The sequence below is a fragment of the Bubalus bubalis genome, chromosome 18, assembly GCF_019923935.1.
Source record: "Bubalus bubalis isolate 160015118507 breed Murrah chromosome 18, NDDB_SH_1, whole genome shotgun sequence".
Classification (NCBI taxonomy): domain Eukaryota; kingdom Metazoa; phylum Chordata; class Mammalia; order Artiodactyla; family Bovidae; genus Bubalus; species Bubalus bubalis.
The window spans coordinates 62,052,382-62,079,197 of NC_059174.1; the positions used below are offsets into that span (position 1 = coordinate 62,052,382).

General features: G+C 54.7%; 2 protein-coding genes and 1 long non-coding RNA gene across 11 annotated transcripts in view; 1 reads left to right on the forward strand and 2 right to left on the reverse strand.

Annotated features, from left to right (window-relative positions):
- On the reverse strand, positions 1-2,793 carry LOC112580340. Of its 2 annotated transcripts, XR_006545896.2 has the most exons (3): positions 2,655-2,789; positions 1,215-1,611; positions 1-236 (listed from the first exon to the last, which is right to left on the reverse strand). It is a non-coding gene; the product is annotated as an uncharacterized LOC112580340 (long non-coding RNA). The 2 variants fall into 2 exon arrangements; XR_006545895.2 differs by lacking the exon at positions 1,215-1,611 and having other exon boundaries at positions 2,655-2,793.
- Positions 343-7,827, forward strand: TMEM150B (transmembrane protein 150B). Of its 6 annotated transcripts, none has more exons than XM_044930933.1 (8): positions 343-452; positions 786-919; positions 1,275-1,350; positions 2,303-2,362; positions 2,433-2,500; positions 2,673-2,800; positions 4,664-4,847; positions 7,490-7,827. In XM_044930933.1, exons 3-8 carry the CDS (start codon positions 1,283-1,285, stop codon positions 7,687-7,689), a joined length of 708 nt encoding a protein of 235 aa, XP_044786868.1. In that variant the 5' UTR covers positions 343-452; positions 786-919; positions 1,275-1,282; the 3' UTR covers positions 7,690-7,827. The 6 variants fall into 6 exon arrangements, with proteins under 6 accessions (XP_044786868.1, XP_044786867.1, XP_044786870.1 ...); XM_044930932.1 differs by having other exon boundaries at positions 350-481; XM_044930935.1 differs by having other exon boundaries at positions 350-452; positions 890-919.
- Positions 7,796-26,816, reverse strand: part of BRSK1 (BR serine/threonine kinase 1) — a 23,332-nt gene continuing 4,311 nt past the window's right edge. For all 3 annotated transcript variants that reach the window (XM_044930931.2, XM_044930929.2, XM_044930930.2), the window contains 16 exons: positions 25,863-26,003; positions 22,398-22,514; positions 22,286-22,319; positions 22,126-22,194; positions 20,472-20,618; positions 18,530-18,561; positions 18,079-18,249; positions 16,535-16,632; positions 16,173-16,332; positions 15,908-15,968; positions 15,069-15,435; positions 14,562-14,610; positions 14,346-14,469; positions 13,429-13,627; positions 9,850-9,939; positions 7,796-8,488 (listed from right to left, as the gene is read on the reverse strand). In XM_044930931.2, coding sequence (XP_044786866.1) covers positions 8,331-8,488; positions 9,850-9,939; positions 13,429-13,627; positions 14,346-14,469; positions 14,562-14,610; positions 15,069-15,435; positions 15,908-15,968; positions 16,173-16,332; positions 16,535-16,632; positions 18,079-18,249; positions 18,530-18,561; positions 20,472-20,618; positions 22,126-22,194; positions 22,286-22,319; positions 22,398-22,514; positions 25,863-26,003 — 2,017 coding nt within the window. In that variant the 3' untranslated portion in view covers positions 7,796-8,330. The remainder of the gene's footprint in view (positions 8,489-9,849; positions 9,940-13,428; positions 13,628-14,345; positions 14,470-14,561; positions 14,611-15,068; positions 15,436-15,907; positions 15,969-16,172; positions 16,333-16,534; positions 16,633-18,078; positions 18,250-18,529; positions 18,562-20,471; positions 20,619-22,125; positions 22,195-22,285; positions 22,320-22,397; positions 22,515-25,862; positions 26,004-26,816) is intronic.

Consider the following 26,816-nt stretch of genomic DNA (forward strand, 5'->3'; position numbering starts at 1 on the left):
TAAAGTGAAATGGTTAATCATGTGAAATTTATTTCAATTATTAAAAAATCAAAAGAGGTGGGGAGCTGAGGGAGCGGGTGGCTGGCACTTCTGCATCTCAGGGAGGATACACTCCCTGGGTCTGAGGGCAGACGGGCCGGGGGCCTGGACTCCCGGGTTCTGGGGACGCAGGAGGGTGCCAGGGCCCAGGCACCTGAGTAGTGAGAAAGGAGGAAGCCAGGAAGCCGAGAGCTGTTCTATGGGAGAGAAAAGAAAACGGCCAGAGGAAGCAGTGGGTTTCTGGGAGGGAGGTTCTCCTGACGGGGATGTTCTCAGCAGGATCACCCTCCCCACCCACGTGCTCCCTGGCTGTGGGGAACTGGGAGGCCAGTGCGGGCAGGATCCGGACACCAGGGTCCCGGCCTGGCCCCGCCGCGTCCAGACAGAAACGGCACCCGGCAGAGTGGGCACCCGTAGGTCTGGGTTCTCACTCCCTAAGGAGGTACCAACAGGGAGGCTAGACAGCAGGGGGCTAGAAACAATGGCAGGTGCTCTTGAAGAGGCCGGAGGCCGGGGCTTCTGGGTCCCCCAGGGAGGAAGTGTGCACAGAGCTGGAGGCTCGGATTTCTGGGTCTTGGGGAGGACTCCCCGTCTGGGAGTCTGAATGCTGAAGCTAGAAAGCTGAAGGAAGGGAGGTGGAGGGCCCTGGGAGCTAAGCCACGGCCCGCTCCGTTCCGAGACTGAAAGTGCAGTTAGTTTGAGGGTGAAGTCCCGGGACAGCGGGGGCCACCCTCTTGACCTAACAGTGTCCCGCTGGCGTTCGATCGTGGACTTTGGCTCTGCCGGGGCGCGGACGGTGGTCCCGCCCCCACAGCTCAGCCTTCTTCCCCAAACTCTCACGCGGCCCCAGGACCGAGAGAGCCCGGGAGAGCCTGGACCGGTGAGCGCCTGGCAGAGGGGTGCAGGGGCCGGGGAGGAGGGGGGCAGAGGTTGGCAGTGGGGGAGGGGCTGGAGAGACTCGAGAGCTGGGTGGGGGAAGGACAGCTAAGAGATACTGGGACATCAGGATAAAGGACTGTACAAAAAAAAAAAAAAAAGAGCGAAAGTGCCCCAAGCACAGAGCTGGTGTTATCATCCTGAACACTTACACACTATTCATGCCTGGGAGCCAAAGAGGGCCTCAAAGACAGTCCCAGAATATGAGACACCTAAACGCTTAGGGGCTGGCTCCTCACCCGAGACAGAGACGCAGAGGCAGTGTTGACCTCAGTCCCTTCCCCTCTCCTCCCCTGCAGACCCCGGCATGTGGGGATACTTGTCTCTGCTGCCCATGTGCCTGGCCTTCTGGGCTATTGCTGGCATCTGGACCGTGTGAGTGTGTCTGTGTTCTTCTGTTTATTGACTCATGTTAGGCTGTGCTGGGTCCTGGCTGCTGTCTGCGGGCTTTCTCTAGCTGCGGTGAGCGGGTGAGCGGGGACTCTTCCTTGTGGTGGCTGCTCTGGCTGCAGAATGTCGGCTTTAGGTGCTTGGGCTTCAGTAGTTGCAGCAGGCTCAGGAGTTGTGGCGCACCCGCGGGTTTTGTCCCCGGCAGCAGGTGGGATCTGCTGGGACCAGAGGTGGAACCCGCGTCCCCTGCATGGGCAAGCAGATGCCCATCCACTGTGCCACCAGGGAACAGACTGTGTGAGTGTTAGAGGCAGGAGACATGCCTGCGTCTGAGCCAGGAAGGGCTGAGGGACTAGACCCCCGGGTCTGAGCGGGAAGGGGCTGCGGGTCTGGACCCCTGGGTCTGAGGGAGAAGGGGCCGGAGGGGCTGGACCCTGGGGTCTGGAGAAGGGACTGGGAGTCTGGACCCCCAGGTCTGAGGGAGGAAGAGTGGGATCTGGACCCCGGGTCTGGAGGAGGGGCTGGGGGTCTGGAGGAGCATCTGGAGGAGGGGCCGGGGGTCTGGACCCCGGGGTCTGGAAGAGGGGCTGGGGGCCTGGACTCCCGGGTCTGGAAGAGGGGCTGGGGGCTGGACCCCCGGGTCTGGAGGAGGGGCTGCGGGTCTGGAACCCCGGGTCTGGAGGAGGGGCTGGGGGTCTGGAGGAGCATCTGGAGGAGGGGCTGGGGCCTGGACTCCCGGGTCTGGAAGAGGGGCTGGGGCCTGGACCCCCGGGTCTGGGGAGGAGGGACTGGGGGTCTGGACCCTGGGTCTGGAGGAGGGGTTGGGTGCTGGTCTCTTGGGCCTGCGAGAGAGGGAGCAAGGATCCCGGGTTTGTGCTGGAAACAGAAAGAAAAGGGTCGTGGCAAGCCCTCGGCTCACCTTGTGCCCCGCCCCCAGGTTCTCGCTGGCTGTGGTTAACAAGGCCGTGAACCTCACCGACGGCTTCCCGTACATCAGGTAGTCACGGCGCCAGCGGGGAGGCCGGGGTCGGGAGGGAGCAAGGAGGTGAGCCTTTATCTCCCCTCAGTGTGTGTGGAAACGTGCCCCCCCAGAGCTGCATCTTCAGCCAGGTGCTCAACATCGGAGCCGCTTCGGGTAAACGCTCTGCTCACCTTTCCTGCGGTGCCAGCCCCGCCCAGCCAGGACCGTGGGGGTCCTTGCCTCCTCCGCCCTCCCCCCAAATCCTGGAGTTGGGCTCCCACCCCTGGACCCACGCCCTACCCCCAAGTCTGGGGCTCCCGTCTCTCACCAATTCCTCTCCTCCCAGCCGCCTGGATCTGCATTCTCCGTTACTACCAGCTTCGGGACTGGGGCGTCCGAAAGTGGCATAACCAGGTGATCCTGTGGACGGGGCTCCTCTGTGCCTTGGGCACCTCCATAGTGGGCAATTTCCAGGTGAGACGGAGTAGGCCCGCCCGCCGGAGTGTGGGACTACAACTCCCAGCATCCCCCGGGGCGCAGAGTCCTCATCGAGGAGGGATGCTCCCCACACGGCCTCCTGGGACTTGTATTTCTCTGTGGCTCTCAGGCCGTGGAGGCAGTGATGAGGTCCGCTCTCTGAGTAGAGATCGCGTAGGAGGCTCTTTGTAGTCATTCCGTGGACCCCTAGGAGTCTGGGGTCATTCACTGCCGTACCCCTCCGTTTAATGATGAAATTTCTCAATTCTCTCTCTCTCTCTTTTTTTTTTTTTGGTCGCTCCGCTCGGCTTAGCGGAGGATACTAGTTCCCAGACCAATGCAACCCAGACCCTTGGGGGTGACAGCGCGGAGTCCTGACCGCTGGACCGCCCTGTAAATGGGTGCTCACTCTGTAGGAGGCACTAGCTGGGTTATTTTAATCCATCTCCACAAGAACTCCAGGGAGATTCTTTTTGGTCAAATGCCAGAGATATCTTTATTACCAGGTTCTTGGTGGTCAGAAATGAACCCAGATTCTTTGACTGTTAGAGCCCACATTCTTAACCACGAAGCTCAGTAGGTATTGGTAGAATAAGTAGATGGATGAGTGATAGGAGAAATCTTTCTTATTTATCATTTTATTTTTCTATTGTGGTTACCTCTGACACCAAACTTCTCCTACCAAGGGGCCAGGGAAGCCATGGTGTTTAGACAAGAGGCTGCCTACAACTTAGTAAAAATTCCACATCATATTTGCATAGCAAATCATTCACTCACTGATGTATTCCCGTGTTCCTTATCCTTTCTTTTTCTGTAATCATTATTGCCCTCCACTCAGAAGCCTTCCTTTTTTTCTTTTCTGGCTACTCCACTTGGCACGCAGGATCTTAGCTCCCCACCAGGGACTGAACCTGTGCCCCCTGAGGTCGAAGCACTGAAAGAAGTGAATGTGTTAGTTGCTCAGTCCTGTCAGACTCTGTGTGACCCCTTGGACTGTAGCCCACCAGGCTCCTCTGTCCATGGGGTTCTCCAGGCAAGAATACTGGAATGGGTAGCCGTTCCCTTCTCCAGGGATCAAACCCAGGTTTCCTGCATTGCAGGCAGATTCTTTACCTTCTAAGCCACCAGGACAGCCCAGGAAGTGCTGAGTCCTAACCAATGAACCACCAGGGAATTCTCCAGAAGCCTCTTTTAGACATTTTCTCCTAATCATCCCTTCACCCATGAAATATTTCATATTAAAATTTTTAATATAATACAAATGATATCAGTAAGGCACAAACCGTTGCAATATTTAAGACTTTTTTTTTTCAGCCTCCAGGAACCAATTTTTACCCGCTTAGTGTCAATAATCTGCTCTCTCCCACCAAGGCTGAGAATGAAGTATTTATTCTCCTAATATTTGCAAGGCTCTACTATGCCTCCCAGGTGGTGCTAGTGGTAAAGAACTCACTTGCCAAGGCAGGAGACACAAGAGATGGAGGCTTAGATCCCTGGGTTGGGAAGATCCCCTGGAGGAGGGCATGGCAATCCACTCCGGTATTCTTGCCTGAAGAATCCCATGGACAGAGGAGCCTGGTGAGTTACAGTTCATAGGGTCGCAAAGAGTTAGACAGGACTGAAGCCACTTAGGACGCACCGTGTGCCAGGCACTGTTTTAGGGATAGAGGCGCCAGCAGGAAACAGCAGCTTTAAACGGGGGCCCTCGTGGGTGGAGCGGACAATACACAGCCAGTGCACCGAATCAACTTGCCTGTTGCCGGGTATGGCGGGCAGTCTTCCGGCACAGCCCGTGGAGGGGGGCCCGGTCCCTGGCTCTCCGCACGTCCGCCCCTCAACTCTGCGCCCTCCTCCTCCCAGGAGAAGAATCAGCGGGCCACACACCTGACAGGCGCCTTCCTGGCCTTCTTCGTGGGAATCTTATACTTCTGGCTGCAGCTCTTCCTCTCCTGGCGGATGAAGAACCTGCCCCAGCCTGGGGCTCCCTGGATCGGGCCACTGCGCCTGGTGCTCTGCAGCGCCTGCTTCATCCTCGAGGTGGCCAGTATCCTTCGCTGGAGTGGGGGTGGCTCTCCGATGGGGTGGGTCTGCCCTCCGCCGTCCTGGGCGCCCCTTCCTTCCTCAGCCTCGGTCTCCATGCAGCGCTACAGAGGATTGTCAGTGAGTCCTGGTTCTGGGGGCGTGCTGCCTGGGTTGGAATCCCACCACCTCAATGAACTAGCCGGGGGTGGAGGTGGGGTGGGGAGGGTGGGATGGCGGACTCCTCTTCTTTCCTGACTTCCTGGTGCTTCGGGTTCCTCATCTATCAAATGAGGATGTTGGTAAGGAATGTGAGGAATGAAGGAGCACGTGAGGTGCTTAGATGGGTGCCTGGCACAGAACAGGTGAACAGTCAATATTGTGACTGTGCCCTAGTGCTCTGCCGTGTCTGACTCTTTGGGATCCCCGTGAACTGTAGCCCCAGGCTCCTCTGTGCATGGGATTCTCCAGGCAAGAATACTGGAGTGGGTTGGCATGCCCTCCTCCAAGGGACCTTCCCGTCCCAGGGGTCGAACCTGCCTCTCTTAGGTCTCCTGTATTTGCAGGCCAGGTCTTTACCACTAGCGGCTCCTGGGAAGCCACACTAGCAGCTTGAGACAGTGGAGGGGGGTGCGGTTTCTTCCCCAGAAACTGATGTGTGTTACAAATCAGAACTGGTTGTCACACATTTACCAGCATGCCTCTGGGTAGAGCCTCGACTCCAACCCACTCCTGAGTCATCCCAGAACCCACCAGATCGCCACACCTCTGGGCAAGCCAAACCAGTCTCTGATCCTCAGTTTCCATATAGGTGGAATGGCCTTGCTTTTAGCAGAACAGTGATTGCTACTGATTAGCAGAGTGCCCTCAGGGAGAGCGGGGTCAACCCTGGGGACGGCTGCCCCCTGTGGGGGCGGGTGGGAAGGGGCACCCAAGAGGTCATTGGCATCCGAAAGAGGCCAGGGGGAACCAGCGAGGCCCTGGGTGGGCTGCCCTCAGTGGATCCCTTCGGAGACTTGGATCCACTTCCCCAGCAAATTGGAGGTGGTGATCCAGTTTCCCAGAGCAGCGGATTGAATCCCATGAAACAGGCAGGAAGGGCTGGCTCCTGAACTCAGACTAGCACAGGTCCTCTGCAGTGGTGGGCAAAACCGACCACGAGGTACAGGCGGCCCCTCTCAAACCCTGCCTGTGCTCAGGATCCATTTGGCTACAGGGTCCTCGTCCTAGGGCCCCAAACATCCCTTGACTGTGGGGAAGGGGGAGATAGGACCGTAAGATGGTCAGCTGAGCGTGGTAAGGGCTGGATGGCCATGGAGGGGTCTGAGACCCGCCATGCTTTGACCTGGTCTTGCAGAACTAGCCTGTGTTGGGAGGTTGGTGCAGGGTTGGGGGACTGCCTCTTTATGTACATGGTTGTGGGGGGAGAGGGGGAGGGGAAAGTAAGCTGCCCAAGGGAGGCGATAAGGCTGCTGGCAGGCCCAGAGGTCAGGCTCTCCAGCGGAAAAGTGAGGGGTTACAGGCTTGGGCTTCTGCCTGAAGGCAACAGGGAGCCCCAGAAAGCTTGTGAGCAGGAGAGGTACACGGTCAGGGCTGGGGTCAGCACTTGTATTTGGGGGCTCACACTTTGTCTGAGGATCAGTGGGGCTAAGGGATGGTACTGGCCTTCCTCACTGTCTAAGAACCCTTGAATGAATGAAATGTCTAGTCTGATCTAGGAGGGGTGAGTCGGAGCTGGGTTGGCGGAGAGGAGTGCTTCAGTGAGGCAGGCGGTGGTCCCAGAAAATGAGGGGCAACTCTGCCAGGCTGGAGCTGGGGGGGTGTGTTGGTCAGTGGTCACAGAACCATTTTATAAACAGCTGGGACTGCGGAGCTGGAGAAGGGACAAGGCTGGGCAGTAGAGACACCAGACCAGAAAGAGATGTACAAGACAGACAAGACTTGGGGTGACCAGCTGGCCAGGGGACAGAGATGGGAGGGGGTAAGGGCGATTCCCAAGGGCCCGCTGGGGCACCGGAGTGGATGGGGTTGTCATGGAGGTGGGGGCTCCCGGAAAGAAGAGAGTTTAGGAAGAAGGCTCTGCTTGGAGTGAGTAGGAGGGGCCTGAGAGGCACAGGTAGGGGGAGAAAGTTGCAAGCACAGCCTGAGGCTGGCGGGCGGGGCAAGGCTAACTTGTGTCACTCGCTGTCGCTAAGTCGTATCCGACTCTGTGGCCCCGTGGCCCATAGCCCGCCAGGCTCCTCCGTCCATGGGGATTCTCCAGGCAAGAATACTGGAGTGGTTGTCATTCCCTCCTCCAGGGATCTTCCCGACCCAGGGACTGAACCCGGGTTTCCCACATTGCAGGCTGATTCTTTACCGTCTGAGCCCCCAAGGAGGCCAGAGGGTATCTTTAGGACACCGTGCGGTGTTGGAGGCAGGAGCATTTTTGAGACAGTGGGAATGCTGCCATAAACAGGAGGAACGTGCGACCGGAAATATTTGGGAAGTAGCTGCAGACAGAGGGGAGATAAGGAGGGCCCCTTTGAGAGTGTCTGGGAGGAGTGGCTGAGGAGCGGGGGAGGCTGTCGGGTGAGAGGGGCCGCTGCAGGTAGGGCACGTCAGGGGCGGGCTCCCCGCTGGCTCCAGCTCCTCCCTGTGGCCTTGCACCCTTGACCCTGGCCCCAGTGGTTGTCCTGCACTCCTGGTCTATGCGCTCCGTCTCCGCCATCTGCGAGTGGGTCGCCGCCATGCTGCTGTTCATCCTCTTCGGCCTCCTTGCCGTGGACTTCTCCCGCCTGGACGGCTGCACCCTGTGTCTCCAGCCGGGCTCTGGCAGCCTTCGCCCCCCGCCGGACTCCCCCACCTCCCTGCACGTCCAGCTGTGAACAGCCATCCAGCCAGCAGCATCCTCACACCTCCTGTCCCTGCCGTCTGGTTCCGCCCCTGCAGTCGGGGCCACCCAGGAAGCGAGAGGCCAAGGCCAGCCAGCCATCCCTGATCAAGGATATTTATTATTATTATTATTATTGTTAATTTTTTGTTGTTGCTGCCGCCGGCGGAATCAGAGACACGGACGCAGGCAGGATCACGCGAAATCAGAATTCCTTCCGGAGAGCAAATCCGTACAGAAGGTCATGGGGGCAGAGGGAGAGGACTGGGGGGTGGGGGGGGCCCAGGAACGGGGAGTTGGGCACATGAGGACAGATGGCCCTGTCCGTCCGGATCTGCTAAGCCACCCCAACCAGCCCCTGTCCCTCCCCCACCCCACCCCACAGAGAGATTGATCAATAAATAAAATAATAAATTAATCAATAAATAAAATAGAAACGGCTCCCCCACCCGCAGTCCCCCCAGAAACCCCCCTCGTTGGGCATGGCCCCCGGAGCCCCATCCCCGAAGGGCAGGTCCGGGTGTGTCGTGTCTCCCCCCTCCCCACGTTTGCCTTGGGGCCTATTTACAGATTCACAGTTGGGGGGGCAGGGAAGGGGGGTGGAGGGGGCGCCCCTCCTTCCCCAGCCCCCTGGGGTCAGGGCAGGGGGCTCCCGTTGGTGGCCAGGAGCTTCTTGTCCTTAGGGGGGCCTCGGCGGGGAGAGCTGGTCAGCTCCGGGTCTGGGCGGCCAGGCGCAGGCTGAAGGCTTCGGGGCGGGGTCCCGGCAGGCCGGGTCTGGGCGCCATTCTTCTCGTCTGTGCGGGAGGAAGTGGTCTGGCCTCAGGAAGGGGTGCCAAACCTCTTGTGGTGAGGGGGCGGGGGGCGGCTGCCAGGGCTCACACACGCCAGCCACATGAGGCCTGCCTGCCTGCCCTGCACCAACCGGGCGCAGCCCTCTAGCCCAGGGCCTTGGAGACCAGACCAAGCCCCAGGGAGTCCTGGCGGGCCCAGCTCAGGAGACAGCCAGAGACTCTGGTTACTGCACTTTCCAAGGCCCCGGATTGTGGCCAAAGCACCCCCTTCCCTTCGGGACCCTCGGGGAGCCCCCAGCAGGTTGTTCTGGCTCTCCCAGCAGCGCCTGCATGACTGGGGCACCTTTCTGTGGGGCCAGACTGGGCCACTGGCCAGACCTGGCCAAGGCTGGTTCCCAGTGGTCAGGCAGCAGTTTCCATAGGGCCCAAAACAAGAGCTGAGGTCCTGTACCAGAGAACACCCCTTAAGAGACACTGACTGCTGGAGGTCTTGCTGCTATAGCAACCCACACGGCTGCCCCTCTCTGGGGCTCAGTTGGAGGTCCCCGCACTGCCCCACTCCCCTTATAAGGCACGCGTCTTGGACCCTGGGTCCCTGTGGGTCCTACATCTCTGAAGGTGTGCCCTTTAAGGAACTCTGGTCGTCAAGGCCACCTTTCCTTAGCAGCCCAGTCTAGAGAGGTTCAGGGGGCCTTCCTGGCTTCTGGTCGCCCTGGAGAAGCAGACTAACAGGGCAGAATTCCTCTACCTGCCTATCGGGGCGGCCCTCCACTTGGAGTTAGCCCCATTCATCTGTGTGGGACCTCTGACCTCCAGGGCTGCATGATAATAAATTGATGTTGTTGGAACCACAGAGTTTGTTTGTGACCTCGACCTCCTTGATCCCTGGTGGCTAGGGGAGTCCCCTCCCGACAACCAGGGCTGGTGGGCACAGAGAAGCCCCTTCCCCCTGGAGCACAGACCTTGCTCCCTCCCGGGGAGAGGCCCGAGTTCGTGAAAGCCAGGCCCAGTAGGGCCAGAAGGGTCTGCGAGACAGCGACCACCTTGTCCTGGTTTTAGCACTGAGAGTCCTGGGTGTTGGGAACCCCTCTGTCCCCAGCAGAGCAGGACAGCTGGTCACCCTCCTCCAGAACACAGCTCAGGAGCCTCCAGTGGCAGGGAGCTCCACCACCTCCAACACAGAGACCAGTGGTCCCCTTAGGGACCCCTGGAGGTCCCCTCCCTCCGTGGCGAGGCCTTCTCAGGCTTGGGAAGGGCTGGTTCCCTGGGAGCCCCGCAGCTGAAGCCTCACAGGTAACACAAGCCCCTGAGGCACTTGGCCACCGGAAGTGCCCCCTCTGCCCCGCCCCCACGGGTGCCCCCACCTGCCAAGGCCTGTACAGACGGCTGGTCGTGTGTGCTCAGCAGTTGGGCCTGGATGGTCTCCACCACCCGCTTGAACCGGCGGCTGGGACCTGCAAGGGGCAGGGCAACAGACAGATGAAGCAAGATCCATATTTTCCAGCAAGAGGGGAAAATATTCAAACACGACAAATTTTCTCTGCCCATTTGGGCCTCCTCCCCCCTCCTTGGTGTGTATCTGTCGTGCGCCTGTACTAAGCACACCTGCTTAGGAGGCAAGCTTCTTAATCCTGACGATGACCCATGACCCACGACTCGCTCTGCACGTGGATCGTGCAAACCGTCAGTAACACGCCATTTCACGTAGGGCCCTCTGTCTCACAAATGCATATAGTGGCGCGTGGACCGCTCAAGAGCAGAACAGCTCTCAGACTTCCTGAGCGGCTGCTCCTGGCTTATAGTGCTCAGTATGACTCCAGTAACATTTCCCATTTTTTCTTCTTTTTAAAAGTTTTATTTATTTTTGGCTTCACTGGGTCTTCTCTGCTGTGCGTGCCTTTCCTCTAGTTTCGGGGGGCGGGGGCCCCTCTCTAGCTGTGGTGCTCACTGCAGTGGTTTCTTTGGTTGCAGAGCACGGGCTCAGTAGTTGTGGAGACTGGCCTACTTGCTCCGTGGCAAGTGGGGTCCTCCCGGAACAGGGATCGAACCTGTGTCCCATGCACGGGCAGGCAAATTCTCAACCACTCGACTGCCAGGGAAGTCCCTCCATTTTTTCCTTAAATCAACGGATTCATCTTTTCATCTGCCGTGCTGGCCTAACTGGCCAGATATGACAGGCACCCACCAGAGGGCACCGGGAGTCCAACGGAACCAAAGCTAAGAAGCCCCGTCGGGCTTCTCGGTACTTCTCAGGTGTTCTGATGAGTTCTCCTGCTACCCAGCTCTCACTGTTTGAGTGATGATCCTGAAAATTTTATTTGCACTGTTTTCACTTAAGGCTTGAAATCTGAAGGGGCTCCAGTGCATTTCCTAGGCAGGACCTGGGCGTCTGGGCAAGAGGCCCAGGGAAACATAACTGGCTGGGTTTTTGTTAAATTTGACTTAAAATCAAAATTGAACAAGTTGCTATATGGTCTGAAAAGAAACTTTTGCTAGTGAAGTGAGAGACCGAGTTATTCAGCTCTTAATGATACCAAGCAGGGCCCCGTGGGGCTCCTGGGCACAAAGACTTTCTGCGTCCCCCATTTCTGATTATAGAAAACAGCCTTCATTCAGCCTCCATGACCTTCCCTGAGTTCCAAGGGGCCGATTCAAGCAGTTGTTAATCAGGGAAGGGAGGGGGTATGAGACCTGGGAGAAACAAGCAGTCAAGAGCAGCCTTGGGGGCTTCCCCGGCAGTCCAGTGCTTAAGAATCCACCTTACTAGGCAGGGGCCCGTTTGTTCCCTGGTCTGGGAGATCCCACACGCCACATAGCAACTAAGCCTGGGTGCCACAACTACGGAGGCCCGCGAGCCCTCGAGCCTGCGCTCCAAAACAAGAGACGCCATCACAGCGAGAAGCTGGAGGACCGCGGGCAGAGAGCAGCCCCCACCCCCTGCAACTAGACAAAGCCCACGCGCAGCAACAAAGACCCAGCGCAGCCAAAAAATAGTTTTTAATTAGAAAACTTAAAACGTTGAAAAAAGTAACCCAGGGTAATTCCTTGCTAGATTCAGAAGCAGCACGCAGGCGATTTGCCACAGTGCCCTCAGAAAGTTGCTTAGATCATATTTCACATCTGAACTAGGCTACGAAATTAATAATGGGAAATTGCGCCTCGAAGGCCAAACAGCTCCCGTACAGGCAGCCACTGATGGGAATACCAGCTGGGCTTATGTATGCTTGCAACTACTTAATTGGGAATGAAAGGAAATCCTGCCCTGAACTGGCCAACATAGGTCTCTTCAGCACCCTAAAACGGATTTTTCACACACAGTTAAAAGCCTGCAGTCTCCTGGACCTCTGCCTGCAGGGTGTACTGGAAACAACAGTGGTAAGAGTTTTTCCTCTTAAAAATTAGGTTAGCAGGGAAAATATTTGTAGGGCTAGCTTCTTGGATCTTTAGGATTGGAAAAACTTCTAAATTGTAAAATTTTAGAGAGCTCTCATCACATTTTCCTATTTTCATTTGTATGCAGAAGACCCCAAAGTTTTCCAAATTCCAAAAATGCCTCATTGAGGGATTTCCCCGGTGGTTTCAGTGGTTAAGAATCCGCCTGCTAATGCAGAGGACAGGGGTTCAATCCCTAGTCGGGGAACTAAGATTCCATGTGCGTCGGAGCCAGGACTAAGCCAGGACATCACAACCAGGGTCCACGTGCAGCAACAAGGATCCCGTGTGTTGCAACTAAAACCTGACAAAGCCACATAAATAAGCAAATGAATACTGAAAAGTAATTTTTTAAAATGTAAAAAGTAAACTGAAAATTGAAGGCAAGGTAACTCTGAAAGAGAGAACAAAAGGGAGACAGGTGATCTGAATCCAACGTCTTTCGTAACTGTTGGGTTTTACTTTATTTATAGTAACTGACTCCTGGCTGAATTTTTTTTTTTTTTTTTTTTTTCATGTAAAAGTGGTTTATTTCCAATTCCTTCCAGAGTGTTTTCCCTTTTGATCCAGTGCTTAAGGTATGTGTTTGAGACCTGGTTTGGGAAGACTGCAAATGCCCCAGGGTAACTAAGCCTGTGGGCCACAACTACTGAGCCTGGGTGCCCCAGAGCCTGTGATCTGCATCAAGAGAGCACAGGATGGAAAAGCCAGTGCGCTGCCGTTACAGAGGAGCCCCAGCTCGCCGCAGACAGAGAAGTCCTGAGCACCAATGAAGATCTGCTGCTGCTGCTAAGTCACTTCAGTCGTGTCCCCCTCTGTGCGTCCCCATAGATGGCAACCCACCAGGCTCTCCCGTCCCTGGGATTCTCCAGGCAAGAACAGTGGAGTGGGTTGCCATTTCCTTCTCCACTGGCTGAAATTTTGAAATGGAAACTATGGGGAATCTGTTGGTGCATCTGTATGCATCTATATGCGCGTGTTGTAGATGTGTGTTACCGCCAGAATTAATCTGTAAATGAACTCTATGTATTGGCTTACAGGAAAATAGGCACTTAGGTAAATGCTCAGAAAGGGAAAAGAAAATAACCCTAATGACTTTCAGGTTTGCATGAACTAGGAAACATTCAGTATAGCATTAATACCTGGTACTAAATTTAGCTTAAGTTTGTTGCATTAATTAATACAGACATGTTTTTAGAGTCCTCAATATTAAGTAAAATATTTTTATTGTATCTAGGCTTCCTAGAAAGCAGATAAATAAGATCTTATTATTCCTGTTACAAAGTTTGTCCGCAAGAAAAATAACTAGATACAATGAAACTTTTCAGTAAATAAAATAGACATAAATAAGTGCCGTTAAGTAAACTCTTTAAGAAGAATTACGTCTGGGGAATGTCTCTCTAAACTAGTCTCTTCAGATTTTGATAACCTGAAACTTCAGAGGACTGCTGCCCTCAGCTGTCCTGAGCATCCCACACACCGGCTGGGGCAGCGCGGCCCGGGAGGCTTACCGGAGATGAGAGTGAAGGTGACGGAGTAGATGCCGCCGCCGCCGCTGCTGTCCCGCCTGGGGGAGGGTTCTGGGCCCTCAGAGGAGCTGATGTCCACCTGGAAGCGGACGGGCTTCTGGAAGACGGAGGGGCCGCCGCTGGCCTTGTACTCGGCCCTGAAGCTGGTCTGTGACAGCACGCTGTGACTGAGGCTGGGGATCTGAGAGGGGCGGGGACAAGAGGACGGGGTGACGTGAGCGGCCGCACTCCAAAGCACAGACACGCAGCCCTTGATCAGCTCTGGCCCAGGAAATACCAATCCCCTGAGCCACCAGGGGGAAAGGATAACAGAAGAGGCAATGGGGGGGGGGGGGGCACTGCCTGCTGGGATTTGTAGTTTTCTCTATCTTATAAACAGAGCATCAGAAAAATAACTGAACTACTGAATCCCATGTGAATATGGACTTTCACATCTGGTGCCAGCCCCAGGCCCGAGGACCACATTAAACAAATCCCTTCCTTCCTCCACAAACCCTGCCCAAAGTCACATCTGTCTCAGAAACGTTAAGCCCATGAGCCCCTAGGGCAAAGAACCACAGGACCCAGCGGACAACCCCAGAGTCCACTAAAAAAAGTATTGATAGTTCCTTTGCCAATTTCTGACCTGGTGGTAAGGGAATGGCAACTCACTAGTCCTCAGTGGAGGCTAACATGCAGGGAATAGTAATTCGGTCTCCTATTTCTCACTTCCAGGCCACAGGGTGCTATATACCTGCCTCCATGTCCCCACAGTGACCACACCCAACTCTGGCTAGAAAACTACAAATCCCATGAAGCCCAGGGGGAACTCAGGGCAGCACTAAGGAGGTGAACCCCACAGGCTGCTGGGATTTGTAGTTCTGTGGAAGCCAGGGTGCGTGGGGACCCAGGCCCCTCACCGACAGGAAGGCGTGGACAATGTCCGCTTTGATGCTGCTGAGAGGTTTATCCTTTAGCACGAGGAATATTTGTTCTTCTTTGTCCAAGGAGATGAAGTTCCCGAACCAAGAGCGTTTTGCCAGCCTGAGTGGGAGCAGATGGGTTGGAGGTAGGTTGGGAGGAGGCTAAGGGAATCGCCCCTCCATCCCCTCTCTTCCCTTCCCTGTCAGACTCACTCTGGAGAGGACTCTGGCGTCAAACTGGACATCTCCTCGGCAGTGGGGACTGGGGAAGAGAGAGCAAGGTCAACATGTGTCCATCACCTGGTGTCCAGCACACAGACCAGCAGGGACCTCCACCCAGGGAATCCAGACCCTAGAGTCTGTTCACGTCCCAGCAGTTAAACCCCAAAAGGCACGCACGCGTGACGTTCTCTCCGGGGCTGTGGCCCCTGGTTCTGGGTGTGGGGCTTGCTAGCCATGAGCCAATGGGAAGGTGAGTAGGAGCACTGAACGGGCGTGTCCTTCCAACGAGCTCCTCCTCCAGAGTTGGAGGCCCGACCTCGCCCCTCCCCAACACCTTAATCTCTGCTCCCAACAGCATCTTCTCATAAGTCGTGGGAGTCCAGGCCCCCAGCCTGGTTCTTCCTGGGGACCCAGATGTTAGACCCCAGCCCCCACCCCACATTAGGACTCAGGAGTCCACGTCCCCAGCCCCTTCACCCTCAAAGGACCCCGCCATACCCTGCATCTTGCGCCGGTGAAAGCGGGGGGAGCCCAGGAAACTGTTGCGGATGGAGTTGAGACGACTCCTCCAGGCAGCTCCTCCGACTCCGCCGCCGGGGCTGGGGGGCGGCGTTGTCCCTGGGGTCCCAGTGGGGCTGGCCCGGGGCGTGTGCAGGGGCGAGTGCAAAGGGGTCCCCCCGGAGGAGCGCGGGGACCCTGGGGGGCCGGGCAGGGGTGTGGAGCGGGCACTAGGGGGCGGGGGCTGCTCCCCGGCGCCCCCACCCCTGGGGCCCCGAGAAGGCAGAGTCTGCGTTTTAGAAGTTGGTGAGCCCCCACCCCGGGCCTCATCTCCGGTAGGCTCCGGCGAGAAGGAAAAGACCGGACTCTGTAGAGCAGTGGAGTCGAGTGAGAGAGTGGACTACAACTCCCAGGACATCCTAGAAGCCCCACAGGCACACACACAGGGGTGTACCCCAAAGCATGATGGAACTTGTAGTCCAATTATTTCCCCAACACCCCCACCCCCACTCCCACTGTTAAGTTGGGGCAGGGACTTTTTCTATCATGCTCAGGGACTGTAAACCCAGCAGTGACAAGAACAGAATAGGTGCTTAACTAACTTTGGTTAAATGAATAAATAGGACCCTTCAGGCACACTGAAAACCCAACCCTGTTGACGTGGGAAATGGTCAGCCAGTGGACTAAAATACTAACGAGGCCTTGGGTCTTTGGCTCTTCAGGGACAAGGAGGCAATGTCCCAGGACTTCATGGGAATTATAATTTCTGCTGCTTCAGCTTTGCTCCACAGGGTCTTCACTCCCTTACCCCCCTTAATCCATCTGGGACCTGGCCTTACCCTTGGGCTGCTCAGAGGACTGGACGACAGACCAGTGGAGGCCCCACTGACACTACGGGATCTGAAAGAAATCAGGTGGGAGGCTTTCAGAAGGCCCCGACGTCTTTTCCCTTCCACACTCCTCCAAGATGAGGACATGAGGCCCAGAGAGGGGAGGAGACGTGTCCCAGTCACACAGCACCTCTGAGGTGGGTACAGCGTTGGAACCCTGAACTCTCTCTCCACCCAGGGCTGTGCATTTCAGGGGAGGGGCGGGGGCTCCCACCTCTGGCTGTGCTGGGCCATCTCCAGGGCCCGTCGAGTGGGCACTGGGGAGCCACCACCCCCAGCATCTGTGATGCTCAGGACTTCCATGGACTTCCGCTCTGGCCGCCGCTTCCCGTGACGGCTCAGCATGGGGGAATCCACACGCTTCCGAGGTGGGTCTGCGGGCCGAGAGTATCATCCGGATCAGAGGGTGCACTGGTGCAGCTGGGCATGACACTTGTACAGACGGGGAAACTGAGGCTCAGAGTGGAGAGGGGCTTTGACAAAGGTCTCGGGGCAAGTCAGGGAGTCTAACGTTAGAAGCTCAAGGCCTGCAGCCCCTCCGTCCCTCCCTGGGGAATCTGGGCCTGCCCGTCTCACCAACATCATTCCGGGGAGGCAGGTCCTGATCCTCACAGCTGGGGTACCGCTCCTTCCGATCCAAAAGCAGGTAGTATATCATCTTCTCTTGGTTCTCCCTGTGGGGGGTGGGGGCAGGAGAGCACTGGGGTCAGAGGTCAGGTCCCAGAGATGATCTCATCCCCTCCTTGTGTCTGTGGCTCTGTGGGGCTCAGTGCATCAGGCTCTCTGTCTATGGCTCCATTTTCCTAGGTATCAAGAGGGTTGGTCCCTTGGTCTCAGTATATATCTCAGCCTCATTTTACTCAATGATATAATAATGATGCTAATGTGGCTCCACCCTTACGGCAGAAAGTGAAGACAACTAAAAAGCCTCTTGATGAGAGTGAAAGAGCAGAGTGAAAAAGTTGGCTTAAAGCTCAACATTCAGAAAACAAAGATCATGGCATCTGGTCACATCACTTCATGGGAAATAGATGGGGTAACAGTGGAAACAGTATCAGACTTCATTTTTTTGGGCTCCAAAATCACTGCAGATGGTGAGTGCAGCCATGAAATTAAAAGACGCTTGCTCCTTGGAAGAAAAATTATGACCAACCTAGATAGCATATTGAAAAGCAGAGACATTACTTTGCCAACAAAGGTCCATCTAGTCAAGGCTATGGTTTTTCCAGTGGTCATGTATGGATGTGAGAGTTGGACTGTGAAGAAGGCTGAGCGCCGAAGAATTGATGCTTTTGAACTGTGGTGTTGGAGAAGACTCTTGAGAGTCCCTTGGACTGCAAGGAGATCCAACCAGTCCATTCTAAAGGAGATCAGCCCTGGGTGTTCTTTGGAAGGAATGATGTTAAAGCTGAAACTCCAGTACTTTGGCCACCTCATGTGAAGAGTTGACTCATTGGAAAAGACTCTCATGCTGGGAGGGATTGGGGGCAGGAGGAAAAGGGGACGACAGAGGATGAGATGGCTGGATGGCATCACTGACTCAATGGACATGAGTTTGAGTGAACTCCAGGAGTTGGTGATGGACAGGGAGGCCTGGCGTGCTGCAGTTCATGGGGTGGCAAAGAGTTGGACACAACTGAGCGACTGAACTGAACTGAACTGAATGTGGCTCAGATAGTAACATCTGCCAGCAATGCAGGATACCCAGGTTCAATATCTGGATGGGGAAGATCCCCTGGAGAACGGCAACCCACGCCAATATTCTGGCCTGGAGAATCCCATGGACAGAGGAGCCTGGCAGGCTAGTCCATGTGGTGGCAAAGGGTTGGACACCACTGAACAACTAACACTTTCACTCAAACATCTGAGCACTTGCTGTATGTAAGCACTGTGTGAGGTACTGAGTCCTCCTCAGCATCTATTCAGCTTTCAGCATCCTTTCTTCTCCCCACTGGTCCTACCACCCACCTCTGCCTGGTTCCCCCTGGAACAGCTCCATGCCCCTTCTAGTGGCCAGGCCTCCCCAAGAGGGTCTTTGTCTCTGGCCACCCAGCAGGCTGTGGGGGGACCCCCTCACCCCACGCGACCAGGGTGTCTGTCAGGATTGGGGGGGGTCTTACTCCTCACTGCGCAGCTCCCGGTGCAGCCGCTCGCGGTCCCTGAAGCAGCCCAGTGACGCCATGCTCTCCAGGACATCCGGGTCCAGCTCTCCATTTGATGGCAGGCTCCGCATGGCCACGCGGCGGCCTGGGGCTGGCTCCAGGCACGGATCTGGCTCGTGTTTCCCGCCCCTGGGGAGGAGAAGAATCGTAGGGAACCGGGCATCTCCTATGTCTCTTAAAGCGGAGGCTCCAGGGTCCCCCGTCCCAGCCTGCTCCTTTATTGGGAACCCCAGAGTCAGGGCCCCAGCACACCTCCACCTCAGATCCAGGAGTCCAGACCCCCAGCCCCTCCTCATTCAGGACCCTTGGCACCCCGCTCCCTAGCGGGCTCTCCTACTTTGGGGGCCCTTGATATTTGGGGTCCTCTCCTTCCCCCTAGGACCCAGGTGTCCAGTTCCCCCATACTCACAGGTACCAGGGGTGTTTCTGAATTTGCTCCAGCTGTGAGGGGCGTGGTTGGTAGAGAAGCAGAAGTGAGGTCGCTTGAACACAGCAGGTGCGCAATTAAAGTTGCCTAGGTGGCGTTGGGGGGGTCCCTAACGCGCCCCCCAAAGGGCGGGCAGCACGCCGGCTCATGTCTCCCCCTAGTGGCGGCTCGCGGCGCAGCCTGACTATTGCGGAGGGCGGTGGGGGGGAGTGCCTGGCTACATCTCTCGCATGCGCAGTGGCATCCTGCCCACGCGCCACCCCACCTTGCAAGGGCCATTAAGCGCATGCGCCCTCCCAGGTTGGCGGTGGTGTGTGGGTTTTTTTTTTTTGGTGTGGGGTATGTGAGTGTGTCAGTGTGTTTGTCCAGTATGCACATGCGGCCTCCCGGGTGTGTGTCTGTGTGTCTGTGTGTGTCCACTATGCACATGCGTCCTCTTGCATTTGTGTGTGTGTGGTGTGATGTGGTTGTGTGTCTACTATGCACATGCGTCCTCTCATGTTTGTGTGTGTGTCTGTGTGTGTGTGTGGTGTGGTGTGTGGTGTGGTGTGGTGTGTGTGTCCACTATGCACATGCGTCCTCTCGCCTTTGTGTGTGTGTGTGTGTGTGTGGCGTGTCTACTATGCACATGCGTCCTCTCATGTTTGTGTGTCTGTGTGTGTGTGGTGTTGGGTGTGTGTGTGTGTGGTGTGGTGTGGTGTGGTGTGGTGTATGTCCACTATGCACGCGTCCTCTCGCGTTTGTGTGTGTGTGGTGTGGTGTGGTGTGTGTTTGTGTGTCTGGTGTGGTCTGTGTGTGGTGTGGTGTGGTTGTGTGTCCACTGTGCACATGCGTCCTCTCATGTTTGTGTGTGTGTGTGTGGTGTGTGTGTGTCCACTATGCACATGTCCTCTCGTGTTTGTGTGTGTGTGGTGTGCTGTGGTGTGTGTGTCTCTGTGTGTCTGGCGTGGTATGTGTGTCCACTATGCACATGTCCTCTCGCGTTTGTGTGTATGTGTGGTGTGGTATGTGTGTGGTGTGGTGTGGTGTGTGTCTACTATGCACATGTGTCCTCATGTTTGTGTGTCTGTGTGTGCGTGTGGTATGTGTGTGTGTCTGGTGTGGTGTGTGTGCCCACTATGCATGCATCCTCTCATGTTTGTGTGTGTGTGTGTGGTGTGTGTGTGTGGTGTGGTCTGGTCTGGTGTGTGTGTGTGTGTGTGGTGTGGTGTGGTTGTCTACTATGCACATGTGTCCTCTCATGTTTGTGTGTCTGTGTGTGCGTGTGGTATGTGTGTGTGTCTGGTGTGGTGTGTGTGCCCACTATGCATGCGTCCTCTCATGTTTGTGTGTGTGTGGTGTGGTCTGGTCTGGTGTGTGTGTGTGTGTGTGTGTGTGGTGTGGTGTGGTTGTCTACTATGCACATGTGTCCTCTCATGTTTGTGTGTGTGTCTGTGTGTGTGTGTGTCTGTGTGTGTGGGTGGGTGGTGTGGTGTGTGTGTGTGTGTGTGTGTGTGTGGTATGGTGTGGTCTGGTGTGTGTGTGTGTGTGTGGTGTGGTGTGGTCTGGTGGGTGTGTGTGTGTGGTGTGGTGTGGTTGTCTACTTTGCACACGTGTCCTCTCATGTTTGTGTGTGTGTGTGTGTGTGTGTGTGGGTGGTGTGGTGTGTGTGTGTGGTGTGGTGTGTGTCCACTATGCACATGCGTCCTCTCGCATTTGTGTGTGTGGTGTGGTGTGGTGTAGTGTGTATGTTGTGTGTGGTGTTTTGTCCTCCCCGTCTGGAGTGGCAGGTGGGCAGGACCCAGGATGGGGCTCAGCCAGCAACCCCGCTCCCAGCTGTCACCTTGGGGATGGAGGGACGGGTCCTGGAAACCTGTCCCCATGACTGCCCCAGGGACTGTGTCCCCACCTCCCACTGTCCTTCCATGCCCGTCCCCCAACTCACGCTGAGCCTTTTCTCGGGCTCCACTTCGATCATCCCCCGCAGTAGGCTCTGGCAGTCTGGAGGGATGAAGTGGGGCATGTGGAAGACGCCCCGTTTCACCTTCTCCAGCAGCTGGCGGAGGTTGTCATCGTCGAAGGGTAGAGCCCCCTGCATGAGGAATGACGGGACCCCTTACACACAGAGCTCAGCATGTACCAGACGAGTGCCTAAGCGCTTCACATGCAGTGACACAGTCAGGCCTCGCCACAAGCCCTGGGAGAGGGGGAGCTGGGGCTGTCTCCACTTTACAGATGGGGAAACTGAAGCATGGAGGCATCCAGCCATTTGCACAAGACCATCTGGCTCTGAAGTGGCGGAGCAGTGATTTGGCAATGGGTGGTGTGTCCAGCACCTAAAAGGCTGGGGCTGGAGCTTGGAGCCTGTCCTTTAAAAACATGGTTCTCCCCAGGTTAGAGAGGGGTAGGTAATCTTCATTCACTCAACAAAGACCGAGCCTCCATTACATGTCTGGGATCCAGTGGTGAACAAAGCAAGCCCTTGACCGCCTGCAGCTCACGCCCGGAGTGGGAGAGGCTGGTGATGGAGCAAACAGTCCTACAGTGACCGGGTGCCTGAGGTGACACTGGACTGGACTAGGCAGGCCAGACCAAGAGAGGCCTGTGGGAATCTGGGGGTGTAGCAAGTTGAGTGGTGTCCCCCCAGAATTCCTGTCTACCTGGAACCTCAGAATGTGACCCTGTTTACAATTACATCTCTGCAGATGTAATTCATTGAGGATCTGGAGGTGAACTCCAGGCTTTCGGGATGGGGGCCCTAAATTCAGTGTCTGGAAGAGGTGGGGCGAGCGCAGAGAGACACCCTTCAAGGACTTACACACACAATGACAACTCTGTTAACCTCTGGGGAGTAGACAGCCTCCCACTGGGAAATCTGACCTCATGGCGGGAGGGAGGGGGCCTTGGGGAGGCTTCCTGGAAGGGCGACGATTGAGCTCAGAGCTACAAGAACTCTAGTGTTAACCAGGTGAGCAACAGGGCTCACAGGGACAAGACAGTAGGTGCAAAGGCCCTGTGGTCAGAGCTCATGTTCCCCAGTTTGGTTCTATTAACCCACTTGTTGTTCAGTCGCTGTCATGTCTGACTCTTTGCGACTCCATGGAGTGTAGTCTGCCAGGCTCCTCTGTCCATGGGATTTCCCAGGCAAGAATACTGGAGTGGGTAGCCATTTCCTTCTCCAGGGGAATCTTCCCGGACCAGGGATCGAACCTGTGTCTCTTGCAGTGGCAGGCGGATTCTTGACCACTGAGCTACCAGGGAAGCCCCTATTAATCACTACGATATTGTAACACCCTAGGATCAGTTAGTAAGCAGCTGCTCGCCCGAGTGCTCCAAGTCCTCCTGGCCGTGCCATCCCTTCCCAGGGGACCCTCCAGACTTTCTCACGGTTCTGTGACCGGATGGTTAGCTCCGGGCACAGACAGGGGCACCCCCGGGATTTTGCTCTACTGGTAAATACCACCCCACACACGTTCCTGGTACCAGTTAAATATCTGGGGGACAACCCCTGAGTTGAGGGTGGAAGTAGATGTTCTCTGTTTCCAGCAGGCAGAGGACTGTTCTAGAAATGGGGCGGGGAGAGGCAAGGATGGCCTTACCACGAGCAAGGCGAAGAGGATGACTCCGCAGCTCCACATGTCAGCCCGGCGGCCGTCGTACTTCTCGCCCTGGGAGGAGAAGGGCCGGCTCTGATGCTCACCTCTCCCAGGCCCCCCACCCCCGCCCACTCCTCTCCCCCTCTGCCTGCCCCTCGCTCACCTTAATCACCTCTGGGCACGCATAGTGGGGGGACCTGAGGGACAGAGGGGGTGTGAACCTCTGGCGGGCTTCTACCCGCTCTCTGGGGCACAGGTGGCGGGCCCCCACTTACCCACAGCTGGTCTCCAAAAGGCTGTCCCCCACTTGCAGGGACGCCATGCCGAAGTCTGCAATGCGGATGTTGTTTTTCTCGTCCAGAAGCAGGTTCTCGGGCTTCAGGTCTCTGTGGCTGAGACAGGATGGTGGGGCTCAGGCCTCCGCCCACTTCCCAGAGTCTGAGGACCAACCCCCCACCCCACCCCCATTCACTGTCTCTCAGAGGGGGATCGTGTCTGGCAACTTCTAGTTAGGGACCTTTGCAAACACGCCCCAAAGCAGAGACAAGAATATACAAAGCCCCATGCACCCACCCACTAGCTTCATGCATTATCAGCTCGAGGCTCATCTTCTCTCATCGCCACCCCTACATACACTCTCCTTCCCCCACTGGATGATTTTGCAGGAGACCTCCAGACAGTGTATCATTTTATCCACAGATATTTGAATATGTGCGAAGTGATCTTTTTTTGAGGTGAGCAGGTCTGGTACTGAGCTGGTTCTAAGAATATTAAAATATCTCAGGGTTTCCCTGGTGGCTCAGTGGTAAAGAATCTGCTGCCAATACAGGAGACTGGAGTCCGATCTCCGATCCAGGAAGATCCCACGTGCCGCGGAGCAACTAAGCCCCTGGGCCACAGCTGTGGAGCCTGAGCTCTAGAGCCAAGAGGGGCAGCCACTGAAGCCCGCGCACTCCGGAGCCCGGGCTCCACAGCACGAGGAGCCACTGCAGTGCAAAGCTCTCCCACCACAACTAGAGGAGACCCTGCATGACATAACCAGGGGAAAAGCCTGTGTGGCCACGAAGACCCCGCACAGCCGAAAATAAATAGCATTTTTTGAAAAATTCAAATATTTCAAGAAATTCCCTGGTGGTCCAGTGCTTAGGACTCTCGGCTTCCACTGCAGGGAACAGGGGTTGAATTCCCCGATCAGGGAACTAAGATGCCACATGGCCCAGCCAAAAACAAAACAAAAATCAAATATTTCAATACTGAATAATTAAAAAAAAATACTGTCAACTAAAGCCCATCATTGCTTCCTCCTTCGCACCCCCCTGCTCACTCCCTACTCTGGGACAAACTCCTCAGGATATAAGGGTTAATGATGTCCCCGGGGAGGTGGGGCAGAAGGTTTTATAGTTTCTGTTGGAAGAGGTCCTTAACTGGGTTAGACTTCATAAATCTGTTGACTCTCGCCCCCTGGAGGCCAGTGTCTTTAAAGTCAGAGTCCTGACACTTGTCAATAGGGAGGTGTTGACAATTTAAATGGGCTGCCTTTTCATCACCAAGCTTTGGTCCTAGGTCTCAACCCCCTCAGCCTGATCCTCACCCCATCTCCAATCCCCTATCCCAGAGAGGGAGGTGTGCAAACAAATGAGGCTGAAAGATGACCTGGAGGCATCTATTTTGCACCTTAATTAATCATTAAAATGCTGCATATTGAATATCTTGTTTTGAGAGCTGAAAGCAATTCAATGAAGAAAGGAAGATCTTTTCATATGGACATCCTTATGCAAAAAAAAAAAAAAATGACCCTCAGCCTTTACCCTCCACCATATACAAAAATTAATTTGAAATGGACCTCAAGCCTAAATGCAAGAGCTAAAACTACACAACTTCTAGAAGAATACATCGGAGGAAACCTTATGACTTTGAGCTAGGCAAATATTTCTTTCTTTTTTTTTTTTTGGCCACAACCCATGGCATGTGGGATCTTAGTTTCCCAAGAAGGGATCTATCCCGTGTGCCCTGCAGTGGAAACACAGAGTTTTAACCACTGGACTGCCAGGGAAGTCCTTGGGCAAATATTTCTTAAATAGGACAGAAAAAGCATGAATTGTAAAAGGAAAAAAAAAAAAAACCCCAACAAACTGGCTTCATCAAAATGTGAAACCTTTGCTTTTCATAAGATATTGTTATAAAAATGCAAAAGCATGTCACAAACTGGGAGAAATTACTTGAAAAAAGTAATGCATTTGATAAAAAGATTTGTTCTTAGAATAAGTAACTCTTGGGAGTTATTCCTAGAGTCAATCCTCATTCCTGGAATAAAGAACTCTTACAGCTCAATAATAGAAAGATAAATAACTCAATTAAAAATGGGCAAAGGATTTGAACAGACATTTTTCCAAGGAAGACATACAAATGGCCAATAAGCACATGAAAGGATGCGCAACATCATTAGCCATCAGGGAAATGCACATCAAAACCACAATGAGATACTACTTCACACCCACTAGGATGCAGAATCAAAAAGTCAGATAATAACAAGTGTTGGCAAGAGATTGGAACCCTCTGAGACTGCTGGTGGGGATGTTGAGTGACACAGCTGCTTCGGAAAATGGGCTGGCATTTCTTTATTTTTTGGCACTTCTTTAAAAGGCTAAATATAGAGTTCTCATGCTGCTGCTGCTGCTGCTAAGTCGCTTCAGTCGTGTCCGACTCTGTGCGACCCTGTAGACGGCAACCCACCCATATGACCCAACAATTCTGTTGTTTAGTCGCTAAGTTGTATCCAACTCTTTTATGACCCCATGGATTGTATCCTGACAGGCTCCTCTGCCCATGGGATTTTCCAGGCAAGAATACTGGAGTGGGTTGCCATTTCCTTTTCAAGGGATCTTCCCAACTCAGGGATTGAACCTGCATCTCCTGCTTAGCAGGCTGATTCTATACCATTGAGCCACCTTGGAAGCCCTACCCAATAATTCTGATCCTAGGTATATACTCAGGAGAATTGAAAACATAGGTCACAGACCAAAACTGGTATGTAAATATTCATATGTCCCCATTATTCATTATAGCCAAAAAGAAGAAACGACCAAAAGGTTCACCAACTGGTAAATGGATAAGCAAAATATGGCAGAGCCATAAAATGGAATAGTACTCAGTAGTGAAAAGGAATGGGTACTGATCCATACTACAACATGGATGAACCTTGAAAACATTTTGCTAAGTGAAGGAAGCCTGCCACAAAAGACCACGTTGATAGGAAATGTCCAGAATAGGTAAATTCACCGAGACAGAAAGTAGATCAGTGGTTACCCAAGGCTGGGGATGGGGGGAGATGACCACTTAATGGATACAGGGTAATGATTTTTGGGCTGATGAAATGTTCTAAAATTACATAGTAGTGATGCACATCATTGCAAATATACTCAAAACTACCGACTGTACGCTCTGAAGGGTGGATTTCATGCTGTAGGAACTTTTGTTTGCTTCTTTCGGTTTTTTGCCACACAGCGCAGCTTGCGTGATCTTAGTTTCCTGACCAGGGATCGAACCTGTGCCCCGTGCAGTGGAAGCATGGGGTCCTAACCACTGGACCGCCAGGGAATTCCCTATGACGTGTGACCTATATCTTAATTTTGGAAAAGCGGGCTGCAGCACTCTAGCTTCCAGTCATTCTGCTACACGCTCCCAAGGGCCTGCCTTCTGGGTAGTGCTTGTCCCAGCCTCCCCTCAAGCTGCCCCCTCACCAGATGGAGTAGCTGTGGCAGAAGTCCAGTGCTGACACGATCTGGCGGAAGAACTTCCGGGCCTCCTTGGGGGTCAATCTCCCCTTCTTCACCAGGTAGTCGAACAGCTCACCTCCAGACACGTGCTCCAGAACCAGGTACCTGGGGGACATGGAGGGGGCAGAGGGCTGGAAGGGGCATGTGGAGGACCAAAGAGCCTGACCTCCTTCTTCCAAAAGTACAAGCCCTCGATGCCATTGGCCCTGGAGGAAGAGGATCCCAATTCCCATGAGTCCCCCGGAGGAGGAGGCTCCAATTTCTATTAGCCTCTGGGAAGCAGAAACTCAATTCCCATTAGCCCTGTCAACTTCAGAGGTCAACACTCTGACTAGTTTTCCTCAGGAGATGAGGCAATTCCATTAGCACCTGGAGGTCAGAGATCCCAATTCTCAGAGGCCCCTAGGAAATAAAGCCCCGTTTTCACACCTACTTGCCATCCTGCAATAGTACGAATTGTGAATAAAAATAATTTTGATGTTTTGAAGTGCATTAGGAGAACTGATCGAGTTTTATTTCCTATCATTCCCACCATATTTGTGTTAAGATATAAGTATAAGGAGGCTTCCCTGGTGGCTCAGACGGTAAAGCGTCTGCCTACAACGCGGGAGACCCGGGTTCGATCCCTGGATCGGGAAGATACTCTGGAGAAGGAAATGGCAACCCACTCCAGTACTCTTGCCTGGAAAATCCCATGGACGGAGGAGCCTGGTAGGCTACAGTCTATGGGGTCGCAAAGAGTCGGACACGACTGAACGATTTCACCTTCACTTTCTGGGAAGCCAAAGTTCTCATTTTCATTAGTGTCTGGGATGCAGATAATGGAATTCTAATCTATTCTTGGGCAATGACGCTGCTGCTGCTACTGCTTCTAAGTCGCTTCAGTCGTGTCCGACTCTGTATGACCCCATAGACGGC

Bases quoted from the DNA above. Each gene is read 5' to 3' on its own strand.
- TMEM150B (XM_044930933.1), top strand. From the start codon at position 1,283: ATGTGGGGATACTTGTCTCTGCTGCCCATGTGCCTGGCCTTCTGGGCT. The intron at 1,351-2,302 runs GTGAGTGTGTCT...CCCCGCCCCCAG, and splicing joins ATTGCTGGCATCTGGACCGT to GTTCTCGCTGGCTGTGGTTA. The intron at 4,848-7,489 runs GTATCCTTCGCT...CCCTGGCCCCAG, and splicing joins CTTCATCCTCGAGGTGGCCA to TGGTTGTCCTGCACTCCTGG.